The sequence below is a fragment of the Rhinoderma darwinii genome, chromosome 10, assembly GCF_050947455.1.
Source record: "Rhinoderma darwinii isolate aRhiDar2 chromosome 10, aRhiDar2.hap1, whole genome shotgun sequence".
NCBI lineage: Eukaryota > Metazoa > Chordata > Amphibia > Anura > Rhinodermatidae > Rhinoderma > Rhinoderma darwinii.
Genome location: NC_134696.1, coordinates 85,743,367 through 85,761,555, shown reverse-complemented (window position 1 = coordinate 85,761,555; position 18,189 = coordinate 85,743,367). Strand labels below are relative to the sequence as shown.

Sequence of the window (18,189 nt, the reverse complement as noted above, 5' to 3'; positions counted from 1 at the left end):
GGGCTGTTTATTTATTGTTATTTAGAATATCTGGTGCCAGGAGGCAGCCGGAACAGCTGATCAGTGCAGGGTCTGGATGTCGGGCCTTCACTGATCACCTATCCGGTCATCAGTATGAACAAGCACCCTGTGCCCGGACAACCCCTAAAACTGACAAAAACAAACAGCACAATGTGACGCACAATGTGACGCACAATGTGACACACACACACACACTTCTGTATCTAAACAATACAAAGAGGGAAGGTCCCAAAAACAAAAAAAACATGGTCGTCGCGGATGAAGGCAAAAGTAATATGTTGATATTGCTACATTATTAGGTAATTGAACAACTTCCAAATAACCGCTCAATGCGTAACCACGGTTATGAGAGGAACTTTAAAAAGTTACAGAAACATTTTAAGACGGGCATGAAAGGGAGGGAGCAAAATGACTCAGCCGGGAATCTACTTTCCATGAAATAATAAGAAATTAAAAAAAAGCAAATTAACTTTAAAAAAAAGAACAAAGCAAATAGCTACGCGCCGCTGCTTACTCCGTGTTATTTCATACATTTTTCTCATTTTACTTGTTCCGGATTCTACGTTAATGGCCAGAAATAAAAGGGAGAGGAAATAAAAAAACATAACTTAAAGGAGAAATGTTTCCCAAGCCCTGCAGTTGCAGATGTAACACATTTTCGCTAAATGGTCCCAGATCCGATGGGTGGAATGTAACGGTCATTAAGAGGAACAATGGATTGGAGAGGAGCGCCGAGTTGAGTGCAAACATGTGAGCGGCGGACAAGATAACGGGTAATGAGAACGGAACTACTGCGGACAGCTGGACACACAGGACCAGGCCCAGGAATATATCCCATGTATCCGCCTGCCGACTGCAAATCTAGATGATCTAGTGAATATTTAGGCTGGGGCTACCAGGAAAATGTTTTGCCACAATGAAATTGCATTGCGTTGATTCCACGATTTTGTCGCTGTGCAGCCCTAGTCCGAACACTTTCCTTATTGAGGATGAATAGATTATGCTGTGCTTAGTCATAAATAACTGTCCCTGCTACAAAGGGTTAAAGCGTTTACCAGTCATATGCAAATAGATATTCAGCGAATAATGAAAAGTTCTTCCACTTTCTCATATAAGTGGTGTATTAGTTTCTTAGCAGTTTCAAGATCTTTGCTTACTGTCAGTGAATAGAAACATTCTTGTTTACATCCGGAGGCTGCTGACCTGTTCTGAACTTGTCGAGGTGACACAGCATTTGCTCTTAAAAACAATATAAACAAGCCATGCGCCATTTTTGCCTCTGTATTACGCAATTACAATTGCATTTAGATTCTAAAACAAGTACCTTACTAGAAAAAACATAGATCCGAGTCTTACCCTCAGGCGTGTATGTAATAGGCAGATTACCTGGGGGATTTCCTCTGCACAGGGCTGGAGGAGCGAGACAAGACTTTAGCGTCGTGGTTGGATTCTTTCATTTCGTAGGAGCGCAGCTTGGCCTTTAGTTCCGCTACCTAGTCAATACAAAGACAATGCTTTAGGGTTGACTACTGGCCAGTTACCTGCACCAGGCTGAGGGCAGATTTACCAGACACTCACCTCCGCTTTCAGCTCTTCACACACGGCGGCGTATTTGCTGATATGACAGTCCAAGTTGATGACATTGCTCTTCAGCTACATATTAAAAAAAAAAAAAAATGTAACTGAAAAGGAGATGTCTGGACTGTTTTAACTTTTTTGGGCTCCTAGCATCATAGTTATGTACGACGCTAGGTGTCCCTGCCTCTCTGCAGGACAATTGTCCCGTACTGTAATCATGTTTTCAGTACGGGACAGTAGTTCCACGGAGAGGCAGGGACTCCTAGCGTCGTACATAACTATGATGCTAGGAGCCCGGCAGTGTGTTCGGTCCGGGACTTGCGGCCGAAATACGTTGCGTCCTTTACGGACCGAACATGCTCGTGTGAACCCGGCCTAAGGGCGCTGCAGAACGGACATAGCCCGCTACCTGCCTGTGGCACTCTTTATTACGGATCGTCATATTCAGCCTTGGTACAGATGACTGCTCTACAGCCGTATATTAACATGTTTTGCGACTGCAAGCCTTGAACCCTCTCAGCTCTACAGAACTAAACATAGATCTCCATAGAACCGTATGATAGAAGTTTGTAAACCAGCCCGAAGCGGAGCCCGTCACTCCATTTGGGTGTCTGCCAGGCCCTTACTGGCATTTCCTTTTCCGTGTCCATTACCACAGATCACCAAATTATGCTATGCTAATAAGCCTTTCAGGTTTTCCAGCACTGCTTGGTCATCCTAGGACTTCTTTGAGAAGCCCTATGGCAATTAAAAGGGTTCATAAAATGAAATGTATTAGATAGATAGAATAGGTACTCACCGACAGTTTTATTTCTTTGGCACGATTGGCATATTTAAGAGTGTTATAGGTGTCATCATAACTTAGACATGAAGGGCTGATTGCTGCAATCATGACGGTCCTACAGTTGCCTCCAATGGAGTCTTTCAGAAGCCGGGTGAGTTTACTGTCTCTATAGGGGATGTGCGCCTTCTTATTCTACAGGAACACAATTTGCGAATTAGACATACTGTAGTGCCATAGACAAGTCACGGACGGACCTAAAAACAAGATAACCGCATTCACTTCAATGTCATTTGTGACATATGTGATCAGACTGTTAAAGTGTAGCTAAACGTTTGACAAACTTCTGTCATGTCATAAGTTTGGATTGGTGGGGGGTCCGAGCACGGAGACCCCCACCAATCGCTAGAACGAAGAAGCTGAAGCGCTCGTGTGAACGCTCAGCCGCTTCGTGTCTGTTCGGCTTTTTCCGGAAATAAACGTATTGGTGTACGGACACAATAGAAAGTCTATGAGCCCGTAATCTGAAACATCAGCTTTCCGGAAAAAGCCGAACCGAAACGGCTGAGCGCTCACACGAACGCTTCAGCTGCTTCGTTCTAGCGATTGGTGGGGGTCGCAGTGCTCAGACTCCCACCAATCCAAACTTCTGGCATGTTAGAAGTTTGTCAAACATTTAGCGACACTTTAAAAGGGTATTCCCATCATAGAAGGTTATGGCAAATCCCTAAGATATGCCATAACCTTGTGATCGGTAGGGCCTGACCTCTTTAATACATGAATGAAGTACACGTGTAGGCCATGCAACACCAGATGTATTTACATTGCAGTAAGAAGAAATATTTATAGAATAATGGTTTGTATGGGAAATCTCCAAAAACATAATTCTTGGGAGTTCTGAAGGAAATAAAAAATGACAAACATGAACCATGTGTTACAAACGATGTTATGTTGTCCCTTCAGTTGTGGAACATCCCAACGTAAACACAAGAAATCTGGGCCAAGTGTCCGAGTGGTGTACGCAAGGAAAAGATTACTTTATGTTTGCTCCGTGCCCAGGAACTGCAAATTAAATTAATACACAACAGACACCGAAGGCTTTTCATGAGGCTCAAAACACAACAAGAAAGTAATCAGGAATTGTGTTCATATGAAAAGAATCAGCGCTGAGCACCAAAGGCATAAAAGATCAAAGGACACCGGGTACCTTGGCATCAGCCAGCGCGTTGATGACATTTATAAGCGCCAACAGGGAACGATTGATGTTTGCGCCCTCTCGGAGGCGCTCGCCTTTAGCATTGGTGGACGAAGCTCGCTCAGACCCGGCTAAATCAATCAGGCTCATCTTAGCCACGTGAACGTCCTGGCTGATACTGGCCGTACGATCTTGCTGCTTGACATAAATCTAAAAAAGTGAAAAGACAAAGGAGAGGTGTGACTTCCTATACCGGTCAGATGGCCAAAAAGTAAATAAAAAAAAATGCGTAGCCAAATTTAAAAAGTCACACGTAAAGTTTACCTGGAAAACAGCGTGTGATCTGGAAGACGTCGCGTTGGCGTCTGTTGGATGCTGCGTGCGGTTCAGGTTACCACTGGCCAACATTTGCAGTAGCTGCTCTGCGGATTTGGGCTTTGAATAGAAGGGGGAAAAAAAGCGTATAATTCAATTTGTCTGTTAATATGTCCGGAAATATGCCGTGTGTGTTACATATCAGTCTATTTAACGTGCAGGAATCCAAAATGTATCATAAGATCACCCGCAATCATATTTATGTATAGGAGAGGTTAAAGCAAGAGTAACTATTGGAATGTGAAAGATCCGGGTTTGGTCTAATTTCCCCGTGTACAGATGAATATCTGCCCAGAACCAATCCGGTCATCAGATAAGAGAAGTGGAACTCATTGGTGTAATGCTGCGTAGAAATAGCGGCGAATATTTAAGTATTTGCAGATGGTTATAAATAAAACACAGAACACCATGTGTTTGATGCCCAACAACCAAATTTATTTCCCATGGAAAAAAACCATAGTACAAATATAGGGGAGCAAAATTATGAAACAGGGGCTTCTCAAGGACGACACGGAGGAGTGTTCATTATAGCATTGCATAGGGGCAGTGGAGACATTTACCATCATCCCAATCTTTACCGGTTCTATATTATTTTTTTCCATATTCACTTGGTCTATTAAGACAAACCCTTTCCATATGCACTATTAGGGCATATGGACGTCAAGCTCGGTACCCTCTCCATTAACCGCTTCAAACAATGATGCCCAATCTGGCAGACCCAGGCGCCCATTCAATGTACAGACGCCTTGTAATACCACATTTCCCCTGCAGGGCCACATGCAGCTTCCCTTACCGAGTACAGCAGATATCCAGACGGTCTGGATTTAGAAAAAGGAGCAGTTCTGTCCGAATTTTATACCTAGTGCACGGCCTGAAGGGGCAGACCATACATTGCCACCTTCACCTGTATATTATACGCAGCACAACACCGTACAGCAGTCACATGACCCCGTAACATGGCTGCTACTGGTAATAGACATGGTACTGTACAAATACAGCACCAGGTCTAATAAATAGGTCATGTGGCTACGGAGATATAAACAATGTAAGGACTGCTGCACACCTCCGCATTCGGTCTGTGACATACGGACTGGACCGAACACAGTTTAGGGAAATGGACTCCTAGCATCATAGTCATCCATGATGCTAGGAGTCCCTGCCTCCCGCAAGACAACTGTCCCGTACTGAAAACATAATTACAATATGGGACAGTATTCCCGCGGGGAGGCAGTGACTCCCAGCAGAATGGATGACTATAATGCTGGCAGTCCGGATCCCTGAACGGTGTTCGGCCCAGGAAATGCGGCCGACATGTGGTCTGTATGTCACGGACCGAACACAGCTGTGCGCAGCAGGCCTGAGGGTAGTTGGGTGGGCGCAATGTATGGTCTGAGCGAAAGCTACATTGATTACATGTGGGTTAGCAAAGGGGCAATGGCTTTATCATAAAGGCAGCAAAATGTTTACATACATTTATTAGAAAGTTAATATATTTGTGTTAAAATGGCCACTAATACTCAATAGAACAAAAAATGTAATCGCAGACAACCTTAAACAAAAAGTGCAGCTGCAGCAAAACCAACGGAATAGTTGTGCAGTCCTCTGCGGTTATACCACCGATATGTGTAAACGACACCTAAAACGGGTTCTCCAGTCCTACAAATGGACGGCCTATCCTCAGGATAGGCCATCAATACCTAATCAGTAGGGGTCCGACTCCCGGCACCTCCGCTGATCAGCTGTTTTGAAGAGGCCACGACACTTCTACGAGCGCTTCTTCCCCCTCACACTACGAGGAGGTTGAAATTGCTGACACACTTGTAGCGCCAGTTCACAGTATTGCACAATTCTCCCATTCACTTAAATGGGAGAAGGCTGTAATACTGTGAACTACCGACACAGGTGTATCGGCGATTCACAGTATGAGCAGGTAAGGAATGAAGGGGAAGCAGCGCTCGTACGAGCATCGCGGGCCCTTCAAAACAGCTGATCGTGGGTGTGCCGGGAGAGGGACCCCCCATCGATCATGTATAAGGCCTATCCATCAATTTCTTACAACTGGAAAACCTCTTTAAATATGTGCTTACTCAGACAAGCGGAATCATTTTATATCCCAATGAAGCTTACATGCTACACTCCTGTTTGTCACTTACATGAGGTCATCGGTCCACATCCCCAGCAGGGACTATACTACGTATTCAACCCAGTCCACTTCCAGCAGTGCTGCTAATAAATGGCATGAACACCTCAGACTTGTACTTTACGGCTATATGCACACGTTACGTATTTTACCGTGGAATATACGCATCAAAACCGCAGGAAATTCGCAGATATAAAACCCCCCCCCCCCCCCCAAAAACACACTTAATTGCGCATTTTACGATGCGGTTTTTACATTTTGATGCGTAAATCGGTGCGTGTTCATGCTGCGGGTTTTGGTGCGTTTTTCCTTATAACTAAGCAGATACAATTCGCAAGCGGAAACACAAGATAAATTGATATGCTGCGGATTTTAAAATACGCACCGTGGGTCAATTTACGTGCCCAGAAAAAAACGCAGCATGTATATGAGATTTCCTGGAGTCTCATTTACTTTGCTGGTAGTGTATTACGCTGCGGATTTGACGGACGCAAATACACTCAGCAAAACCGCACGTAATACGCATTGTTTGCACTCAGCCTAAGGATGAAAGCAAAGACACTTACCTGATGAAAGGAGAGACCCTGAACTACAACCCCTTTCTGGGGATCTTCCCTGATTGCCAAAGAGCCTTTGGGTTCCAGCAAGTCCTGGATCTGTTCATTGTAGACCTGAAAAAACGAGGGATTTGTTTTGTGAAAATAAAATTCTGCTCCAATATTCTGGGGGTGACATGACAATTCTGAAAATAAAGCACAAACTCAACGTAGGGTGGAACAAAACATAGAAACATAGGGGGGGGGATTTATTATCTACTCTACGGCAGTTTTATGGTGTAGAAAAGTTGCAGATGCATCAAAAGTCCCAATTTAAGCACATGGCTTAGCGAATGGGGGCTTGGTGTGTCGCGGCCTGACAAATTTACCATAATTTACGCCAGAAACTTACATTAATTATTAGCGGAGTTTTCACTTCAGACAGGAAACGAAAATTTTTTAGCTGGCCATTAAAGGTTGTCCACGCACAGACAACTGTCCACAGGATAGGTCATCAGTATATGATCAGTGGGGGTTATGGACCCATTGATTTCTATGGCCGATGGAAACCTTCCCGCCTATTTACATGACGGTGTCCGGGCCGTAGAAAGCTTCCATAAAAATTAGGACGTCCTATTTTTTTATTTTACGGACCGTGCTCCCATACTTTATAATGTGAGCACGGCCCGGAAATGCGGGTGAGTGTCCGAGGCCGTCCGTGCCCGTAATCACAGACCGCGATTACGGGCACGGTCGTGTGTATGGGGTCTTATATAAATATGTTTCCAGATCACTTCCTAAGAAGGATCACACAGTCCATACCTCCAGGTAGGAGATGAGCACCTCACACGACTTCTCCTTCTTGATTGCTTCTATTCGCTGATATAGTTCAACCATGGTGAGATACATGACTCCAGGGTCCGTCTCACTACCCAACATTGTATGCGTCTTCCCTGCTCCAGTAGCTCCATAGGCAAAAACTAGAAGGTAAGAAGTCAATGGTTATAGTGATGGATTAATGCACCTCGTACATAGGAACTCGTGTATGGACTGAAGCCACGTCTAACATGTCTCTCACACTGCAGGAATCTCCACTGAAGTTAAAGGGGTTATCCGGGGACCAAAAATTGCACTGTAATAATATATTTATGTGAAACGAAGTAACTTACTAATATACTTTAATTAAAAATTAATAGTGCCATTCAAACCTGATGAATTATTCAGGAAGTGCTGGAGCTTTTTCTAATAATGATGACGCTCCGACACGGCCCCATGTGATTGAGCTCTTGCTTCATGTGCTGTTCGTGAACATGAGCGCAAAGGGCTGTCACATTGTCTATTGCTGGGAGTCCCGAGCAGAGCATCAGCTAGCACTTTGCTCTGGACTCCAGCACTGCTCCCGACTTCCATATTTGGTCAATTCAGGGGTTTCCGATCGTGGAGTCCCCGTGCAAAGCACCAGCTGATGCTCTGCCTGGGGACTCCACAACTTCTGCCGATGTCAAGGTCACTGTCCATATATGGACAATGACGTCAGCAGCAGTACTTGAGTCCCCGGGCAGAGCATCAACTGGTGCTCTGCCTGGGGACTCCACAACTGCTGCCCACGTCATTGTCACTGTCCATATATGGACAATGACGTGGGTAGCAGTACTGGAGTCCCCGGGTAGAATATCAGCTGGTGCTCTGCTCCGGGACTCCAGTACGGTTGCGGTCACTGCCCATATATGGATAGTGACAGTCACGTGGGCAGAAGTCCTGGAGTCCCGAGCAAAGCGCTATAGGCAATGTGACAGCCCCTTGCGGTCATGTTCACGAACAGCACATGAAGCAAGAGCTCAGTCACATGGGGCCGTGTCGGAGCGTCATCACTATTAGAAAAGCTCCAGCACTTCCTAAATAATTCATCAGGTTTGAACCGCACTATGTAGTACAGAACTTTTAATTTAAATATAGGTCTTAAAATATACATGCAAAATCTGCACTGTGTAAACAAGGCCTAAATAACATTTTCCTGTACGATTTTATGTTTGACAAGCAACAAACTCCTTTCACTCTGCCTCCATGTGATCACTAAGCAGACGCCACAATGTACCAATAGATGCAATAAAATGAATAATAGACAGCAGGGATTATTTACTAAAGTGTTAATGAGGCGCAGCCGGGAACAAGCAGACATATTCGTTATACGTCCGATTGCTCAAGATAAATCCATTGTTGTGGATTATCGCTCACATGAATTCAATACCAGTCCCTGCACGCTGAACCGCTGGAGCGCAGTCAATGACATTTACACCATTAACACCGCGCTCTCCTGATATTCGTCAAGATTTACAATCTTAATCCTCTTTCAGACGGCAGAATTTTGGATCTGTACTTGTTCAGGTTCGTCCACACGTAATGGAAATGCCGCGTTTTTTCCGGCTGGAATTCCGACCGGAAAAAACGCAGTGGAATACAGTAGCAGCTGCGTAAAAATTTCCGAGCCAAAAAGGACCGGTCGTGTGTATTTTTTGGACCGCAGCATGTCAATAATTCGCAGCAATTCCGTTGTGTGTGGACAAGACCTAAGTCAAAAAACGAGCAGTGGGTCTAAAACAGGGAAGAGTTACAAATCTTTCCATTAGTTGATCCCGTTTTTAATCCACTCCAGGTTTTGGCTTACAAATACTGCCATGAGGAAGAGGCCTTAAGCTGTGTTCACACTGTCATCAGAGGCTCTGTTCCGTACCTCTGTCAGCAGTCCCATGAGATCTAACTAAAAGAATGGTGTTAGATTGTGTGTCAGAGGCACACTGGAGCCGCTGTAAGCTGAGCCGCCAGTCCAGCTCACTGACAGATTCGGCCTATAGCGCCATTATGCAGCTTGTATGTATAGTGGAAACATAGAAGCTGCAGGGCAAAAACGAAAATACAATTTTTAATAAATGTTCATTAGAAAAATAATTTAAAGGCTATTAAAGGCATTTTTTTAATCAAATCTATTTTAAATGATTGTCATTTTTTTTAATTGACTTTTATATAAAAAAATAAAAAATACATATACACACATATATATATATATACATATATATATACATACACACACACACACACACACACACACACACACACACACACACACAGTGAAGGAAATAAGTATTTGATCCCTTGCTGATTTTGTAAGTTTGCCCACTGTCAAAGACTTGAACAGTCTAGAATTTTTAGGCTAGGTTAATTTTACCAGTGAGAGATAGATTATATAAAAAAAAAAAAGAAAATCACATTGTCAAAATTATATATATTTATTTGCATTGTGCACAGAGAAATAAGTATTTGATCCCTTTGGCAAACAAGACTTAATACTTGGTGGCAAAACCCTTGTTGGCAAGCACAGCAGTCAGACGTTTTTTGTAGTTGATGATGAGGTTTGCACACATGTTAGATGGAATTTTGGCCCACTCCTCTTTGCAGATCATCTGTAAATCATTAAGATTTCGAGGCTGTCGCTTGGCAACTCGGATCTTCAGCTCCCCCCATAAGTTTTCGATGGGATTAAGGTCTGGAGACTGGCTAGGCCACTCCATGACCTTAAAGTGCTTCTTTTTGAGCCACTCCTTTGTTGCCTTGGCTGTATGTTTCAGGTCATTGTCGTGCTGGAAGACCCAGCCACGAGCCATTTTTAATGTCCTGGTGGAGGGAAGGAGGTTGTCACTCAGGATTTGACGGTACATGGCTCCATCCATTCTCCCATTGATGCGGTGAAGTAGTCCTGTGCCCTTAGCAGAGAAACACCCCCAAAATATAATGTTTCCACCTCCATGCTTGACAGTGGGGACGGTGTTCTTTGGGTCATAGGCAGCATTTCTCTTCCTCCAAACACGGCGAGTTGAGTTAATGCCAAAGAGCTCAATTTTAGTCTCATCTGACCACAGCACCTTCTCCCAATCACTCTCAGAATCATCCAGATGTTCATTTGCAAACTTCAGACGGGCCTGTACATGTGCCTTCTTGAGGCAGTCATTTTGTATGTCTTCCATTTTCTTACTATTGCACCAACAGTTGTCTCCTTCTCACCCAGCGTCTTACTTATGGTTTTGTAGCCCATTCCAGCCTTCTGCAGGTCAATGATCTTGTCCCTGACATCCTTAGAAAGCTCTTTGGTCTTGCCCATGTTGTAGAGGTTAGAGTCAGACTGATTAATTGAGTCTGTGGACAGGAGTCTTTTATACAGGTGACCATGTAAGACAGCTGTCTTTAATGCAGGCACCAAGTTGATTTGGAGCGTGTAACTGGTCTGGAGGAGGCTGAGCTCTTAATGGTTGGTAGGGGATCAAATACTTATTTCTCTGTGCAAAATGCAAATAAATCTATATAATTTTGACAATGTGATTTTTTTTTTTTTTTAAATATAATCTATCTCTCACTGGTAAAATTAACCTAGCCTAAAAATTCTAGACTGTTCATGTCTTTGACAGTGTGCAAACGTACAAAATCAGCAAGGGATCAAATACTTATTTCCTCCTCTGTGTATAATATATATATATATATAGAAATTTTGTTTTTATGATACAGCTTTTATGTATCCTCTATACAAAGAAGCTGTATTGTTCGCTATCAATTGAGTCCATCAGTGACGTGTGAAGCCTGTGTGTTTTTAACACATAGGATCACAATAAATACGATCACATCTAAGTTGATTGACTGTTTTTTTGCCATTTACAACAGGGCAAGTATTTTAATTAAAGGGTTTTTCCATCTTAGCTATCTAAGTTAACGTGTAAATAATGATTTTTGCATTAACTTTTTTTTTTAAAAGTGTACCGTTCTGTAGATCTTGCTGCTTCTTCACCCCGTTTCTCTATCTGTGTATTCTGGCTGTTGCCATTGGTTGTGGCCACAGTCCGTCAGCAGTGGCTACGCTTGCTCACTTCCTACTGAGCCCTTCACTAAGAACGGCTGGGCAACGGGGAGCGCACATGCTACGGTGTGCGCAGTATCTCCCTGTCCGGCAGCTCTAAACAGGTGTATAAGGCGTCTCCCGTGCATGCGATGTAGCAGTGGATCCGTTCTATACTGCAGTGACGGCACGTAGATGTTGTGTAGCATCGGGAGCACGCAAGAAAAAGCAAATCGCTCATTTTGGAGTCATCACAACGCCATTAGCACCACACGTGATCCAAGGAGCAGATCAATAGGTTTATTTTTTTTAATAGGGACTTGAGGTGGACCAAAAATTAAAAAAAAAAAAAAAAGGGCGAGATGGGAATAACCCTTTAAATATTTAAAGAAATTGTTTGCGAAGCCAAATAAATGTTAACTTGATTTGTTTTATTTTTTTACCAGAACAGTTGTAGCCATTCAGGACTCCATTGAGGATCTGCTTAGTCGTGTGCTCAAATACATCTTGTTGGCAGCTTTGTTCACCAAAGATACGGTCAAATATAAATTTCAGATCTTTTCCTTTGCGCTTCGTTCCCTCGTGACCTCGAAGGTTGGAGAAGACGCCGGACGTCTCAGGCTCATCTGGGTCAAATACCAGAATATTGTGATCCACTACTTGCACCACGGGGTACTGGACTCCTTCCTGCTCCCTTGAGTTAGGAGGACGGACACGGACCACCACAGAGACGTTCCCTTCTTCAGGAGAAGCCATACTACAGAGATCTGACTGTTAAGACTCTCCTGCGGGGGCAAAAAACAAAAGTCGCTGTTTATTTCTGCCCGATTATTACACTGCCTTCTACTGATATCTATGGAAGTCCTTATCCCTGGCCCAAGGCCTCGTTTACACATTGCTGACATTGTCCAGTCTTTCGTGACTTAATACGAATAAAAACCTTTTAACATACTTAGGCTCTGTTCAGATTTCCATCATGGTTTTCCAAATATAATAAAAACTACAGCAAGATCCATGGTACGATGGATTCCACCAGCGCCTGACGAATCCTATTGACTTATAACGGGAGCCTTCCGAGTGTCCGTCGTATTGATGGGAAGAAACGGAATCTGGAACCGAGGCTCCGATGCAGATGTGAACAGAGCCCTTTACTGTCTGAGGCCCCATGGACACGAACGTATTTTCATCTATCCCGAAATACTATCCGTTAATACAGATCCGTAGACATCTGTATTTCATCTGTATATACAGAAGGGTGTCCGGAAATACGGTCCGTATTGCATTCATATTCCACCCGTATATACGGATCCGTAAAAAGGGAGGATGCAAATGATGTTATCAGCATGCTGCATTGCAACGCTTCCGTAAATACGGATGAACATCCGTGGCCGTCCGTATTTACGTAAGTACCCATAGGCTTCTATGGGAGAGTCCTTGCCGTAATTACGGACAAGAAAAGGACCGGTTCTATAATTTTTTGAGCACGGACACCCATCCGTAAAAATACTGAAAGGTGTCCGTGGCCAATAGAAATGAATTGGTCTGTAATTACTGTCGAAAAATACGGTCGTGTGCATGGGGCCGGACTTCTCCCTCAGCGATTATTTCTCAGTCCAGTGTTATAATCTAAGCCGTAGCGAGGTGGTGAGATATTAGGTCATTACGTCACTATGGATGAGAGAGGCTCTGTCACCACATTATAAGTGGCCTATCTTGTACATAACGTGATCGGCGCTGTAATGTAGATTACAGCAGTAGTTTTTATTTAGAAAAACGATCATTTTTGACGGGGTTATGACCTATATTAGCTTTATGCTAATGAGTTTCTTAATGCCCAAGTGGGCGTGTTTTACTTTAGACCAAGTGGGCGTTGTACAGAGGAGTGTATGATGCTGACCAATCAGTGACCAATCCTTGTCATACACTTCTCCCCATTCATTTACTCTGCAGATAGCGATATAGCTATATCACTATGTGCAGCTACATAAACACACTATAACGTTACTGCAGTGTCCTGAGAATGAATATACATTACCTCCAGCCAGGACGGGATGTGTATTCAGAATTCTGACTCTTTTCTGTGAGATTTCCAGCAAGGCAAACGTAATCTTGTTTTAAATGACAGGTTACATCGTAATCTCGCGAGAGTACGTTTGCCTTGCTGTAAGGCCGAGTTCACACGTTGCGGATTTGTAGCAGATTTTGTTGCGGTTTTGACGCATATCTCACCCTTTTGCATGGCAAAGTGTAAAATCTGCGATGAAAATCTGCGTCAAATCCGCGACGTGTGAACTCAGCCTAAATCTCACACAGACGCTACAGAAGTGTCAGGATTCTGAATAAATATCACGTCCTGGCTGGTAGTGACGTATATTCACTGTCAGGACACTGCAGTATCGTTAATGTGTGTGTATGTGGCTGCACATATCTATATAGCTATATCGCTATGTGCGGTATAAATTAATGGAGAGAAGTGTATGACGCGGATTGGTCACTGGTCAGCGTCATACACTCCTCTGTACAACGCCCACTTGGTCTAAAGTAAAACACGCCCAGTTGTGGATTAAGAAACTCATTAGCATAAAGCTAATATAGGTCATAACTCCGTCAAAAATGATCGTTTTTCTAAATAAAAAACACTGCTGTAATCTACATTACAGCGCCGATCACATCATGTACAAGATAGGCCACTTATAATGTGGAGACAGAGCCGCTTTAAAACAAAAAAAAAAAAAAATGGAAGCAAACTAACTAGATAATACATTCAGTTAGGCCTCATGCACACGACCGTAGCCATGTGCACAGCCGTGATTTTCGGGTTGGCTGGCCGTGTCGTGACACCCGCGGGCCACGTCCATTATTTCCTATGAGCCTGGACCGCAGAACACGGCCGTAATAAGACATGTCCGTTCTTTCTGCGGTCCGGGCTCCTGAGCCATGCACAGACTGTGGAAACCATGGTCGTGTGCATGGGCCCATAGAAATGAATGGGGTCGCAATTCTCCCATGGATTTTCGGGGGAATTGCGGCCGCAAAAGCACGTTCGTGTGTATGAGGCCTAAAACTTATAACAGAATATTTTCTAATGCGGTTCCACTGACTTGCCAGATCCTTCTAAGGCTGGATTCAGACGAGCGTGCCTGTTTTGCGTCCACGTATTTAATGCATTTCAGTTCCGTGTGCCATCAGTGTGCGTTCCGTGTGGCATGAGTTTTTGATGTCAGCGTTGGTGCACCTTTTTTTTCCTCAGAATTTCTTTAGCAACTGTTGCGTGAAACAGACAGCACACGGATGACGTCTGTGTGCTGTCCGTGATTTTTACGCACCCATCGCCTTGAATGGGTGATGTGGTCTACAAAAAAGGACAAGAATAAGCCATGCAGCGAGTTTTACGCAACGGAAATACGCGGTGTGAAAAATCACGGTCGTCTGAATAGCCCCATGGAATTGCATAGGTCCGTGTGCTGCAGGAGAAACGTAGTACTGTATGACCGTCCATGTAACATATGTTGCGCTCAGGCTGCCAAAGAACACAATCAAGTGTCCCTCCCCTCTGGCTAATAAAGTGGGTCCCGAACCCCACACCATGATGACCATTTGCCCTTTCCTGGTGTAACAACCCTTTTAAAAATAAATATTCCCATAAATACACAACGAACATATCTGGACTTCAAAACACTTGTGTGAACGAGGTGTTAGGCCTCTATGCATTACGGTCCGCATACTCTCTGCAATTTCTGATAGTATAGGACATATTGTATCCCATGGGCCAATGCACAGGACCGTGGCTTCCAAGGTACGTGCATTGCCTGGGAGCCCGGACCGCAGAAAAATAAGCCAAGTCATTTGACGGGCTCCTTAAAGTCAATGCACATCTTGTACGTGCACGGTCAGTGATTGTGGACGGACCGCGGATGACACTCCTCGGGCCACCCGTGCCGTAATCACGGACCTTGCACACGGCTACGTCATGTGCATGAGGCCTTAGGGTGGACTAGTGATGCTGCATGACATGAGCCCTATAGTGACACTGAGACTAAAGGTGCCCATACCCACCAGAGGAACATCAGCCATACTAGCTGGGAACGGCCGACGATCTAATGTTTACGGGGCTATCACAACTCTTCCCTGATGGCAGATTGGATTGCAACGCTCAGCATCATTTGTATCTCGCTGTGGCTTATACCCGTCTCCCCACCCAGCCAAACGTGCATGTGTGAGGTGGACTCAGGAGGAATAGCTGTCACTCAACAACTTCCTAAGGGGTTTGGCCACCTTAACAATAAAGCCAGGGCTACACGGCGACTTTAGCCACGACACGGGTCGCGCAGCCAAAGACCACATTTACTTTCATTTCCTGCAACGTAGGAAGGGCGACACATTGCCCACGTCATGGCCATAGCGGCCGTGCAGACAAGCCATCGGTGTGTGATTAATAGGAGTTCCATCCCCGCACAGCGCCACTCTCGTCCATGCAGCGGCGTCTGGTACTGCAGCTCACCTGCGTTGACTTGAAAGCAGCGGAGCTACACATAGTACCAGACTTTATTGCACACCATTGATCATCCAGACTAAAGACTGAGGTCCTCTGTCTAGAAGGCCAGGCAGTACTGTCATAACATCACCGCACGTGACCACTGCAGCCAATCACGTCGTGGCGGGAGGAAACCACAGCACATCCAGCGGCGACAGCTAGAGATCTCCTACACATGTAAAATATAGAAAATCCGTATGATGGCGTCTTTTCTGTCATGCGCAATTCACTTATTTGGGGATGGATTAGTCGTCTCATGGGGACCAGTAACCGGATGTAAACGGGTCAGACGTATCCAAGAGAGTTTCCTCCATAGCAACCTAGAGGAACTTTACCATACCCCTCTACTACACCGTATAGCCCAAACATGTCACACTTCATAGAAGTCAATAGAAGCGGTTGCCTGACATTTCCATTGACTTCTATGGAGATTATAGTAAAGTGTTAAGACTTGAGATCAAGGGATACCCTTGCCCTGAGTGGGTAAACCCTGGCACAGGAGGCTCTACAGCCCTGCAGGATGAGATCACTGTCACGTCAGGTGATGGAGCCCTGCGCCCGCTCACTGAGCAGAGTGATCGCAGCTCCACGCATCATGTGACCACTCACCTAGTATAAATAGCGCCGATAACAATCGTCTCCAATGTGCATAGATCTTCTGTACAATTACGATTATTTCCTAATGCCAGCCCCGCCCCCATCTCTTCAGACATCCGTCATACCAAGTTCAAATCAAGCGGGCTCTTCCAGACGCGGACGCTGATTGGACAGCCAGTCCATTACGCTGATAGGTGAGGATGTGACGTAATTTAACTGCGCGGTGTATGTCGGGAGTTGTAGTCTTAATGTGTTAGGCATATGTCAAAGTTGATGAGGAAGCTGTAGCGCACAAGAATGTTGATAGAAAGCATCGCAGTGCGGTATATTGTATATATCATGCTGAATCATGTATCTATGCTGCCCTTATGCATGAAGTCTGTGCTTCATAAATTTGTTTCCATTTATTATTATTATTATTTATTATTATTATTTATTTCTGTTACTTACAGAGCGCCAACATATTCCGGGGTGCTGTGCAGAAGCTGACATCATGATTCTAAACAATCATTCACAGTCTCACAATGTAAATTCCCTATCTGTATGATTTCTGGAGTATGGCATGAAACAGGAGTACTTGAGGAAACCCGGGGAGAACTTGCAAACTCCATACAGATGTTGTCCTTGATTGGATTGGGATTTAGAAGAAAGTCTGTCTGAAGGATTCAATTAAAAAATAAAATTAAATCTGCCTTCAAATACTGACCACTCGCCAAGTACGGCTATGTTCACACCTGCATGCAGTGCTATTCTTGCTGTCAAAACCACAGAAGCCCCAACAGACCTCATTATAAGGCTCTGATCACATCTGCGTCCCAAAATTCGTAGGAGATTCTGTAAGATTTGATGGGAAGAATAACGCTGCACGCCCGAAGGGGTTTTATGCATAGTATTTCCATCCGAAACATAAGAATATGCGCTCATACAATGGTTTTGCTGGCCAAATTTAACATTACCGGAAAACAGATTTGTTAAAATGCTGTTCATGCATTGGGACTGATAAACGCAGCGTTCCCTAATCATCAAGGCATTTAAAACCAACCGCGAGTAATAACCTGTACTTTGATTGGGTTTTCCTTAGAAGCAGCTCTAGGAACATTCCTCATTTATAGGGTAACTAAACGTTCGACAAACTTCTGACATGTCATAGTGACATGTCAGAAGTTTTACCCCGGTGGGGGTCCGAGCACTGAGACCGCCACCAATCGCTAAAACGATACAGCAGAAGCGCTCGCGTGAGCTCTCAGCCGCTTAGTTTCTGGAAAAGCAGATGTATCGGAGTACGGGCTCATAGACTTTCTCCGATCTTGATTTCCATAAAAAGCCGAAAAGGTACGAAGTGGCTGAGCGCTCACACGAGCGATTCTGCCGCTTCGTTTTAGCTATGTGTGGGGGTCTCAGTGCTCGGACCCCCACCAATCGAAACTTCTGACGTCACTATGGCATGTCAGAAGTTTGTCGAATGTTTACTTACCCTTTAAATAATCCGGAAAACCATTAAAAATTACATGAAGTAAGCTTCCTTCACACACACTTTTTGTATAGCTTTTTAT

General features: G+C 44.4%; 1 protein-coding gene across 1 annotated transcript in view; it reads right to left on the bottom strand.

The window, feature by feature from the left end:
• KIF18B (kinesin family member 18B) overlaps positions 1-16,805 on the bottom strand; it is a 48,111-nt gene extending 31,306 nt beyond the window's left edge. Inside the window, exons 1-9 of the mRNA XM_075840159.1 lie at positions 16,649-16,805; positions 11,949-12,290; positions 7,449-7,606; positions 6,657-6,761; positions 3,900-4,010; positions 3,588-3,785; positions 2,399-2,575; positions 1,600-1,674; positions 1,408-1,514 (exon numbers count right to left, since the gene is read on the bottom strand). Coding sequence (XP_075696274.1) covers positions 1,408-1,514; positions 1,600-1,674; positions 2,399-2,575; positions 3,588-3,785; positions 3,900-4,010; positions 6,657-6,761; positions 7,449-7,606; positions 11,949-12,261 — 1,244 coding nt within the window. The 5' untranslated portion in view covers positions 12,262-12,290; positions 16,649-16,805. The remainder of the gene's footprint in view (positions 1-1,407; positions 1,515-1,599; positions 1,675-2,398; positions 2,576-3,587; positions 3,786-3,899; positions 4,011-6,656; positions 6,762-7,448; positions 7,607-11,948; positions 12,291-16,648) is intronic.
• Positions 16,806-18,189: the final 1,384 nt, after the last annotated feature.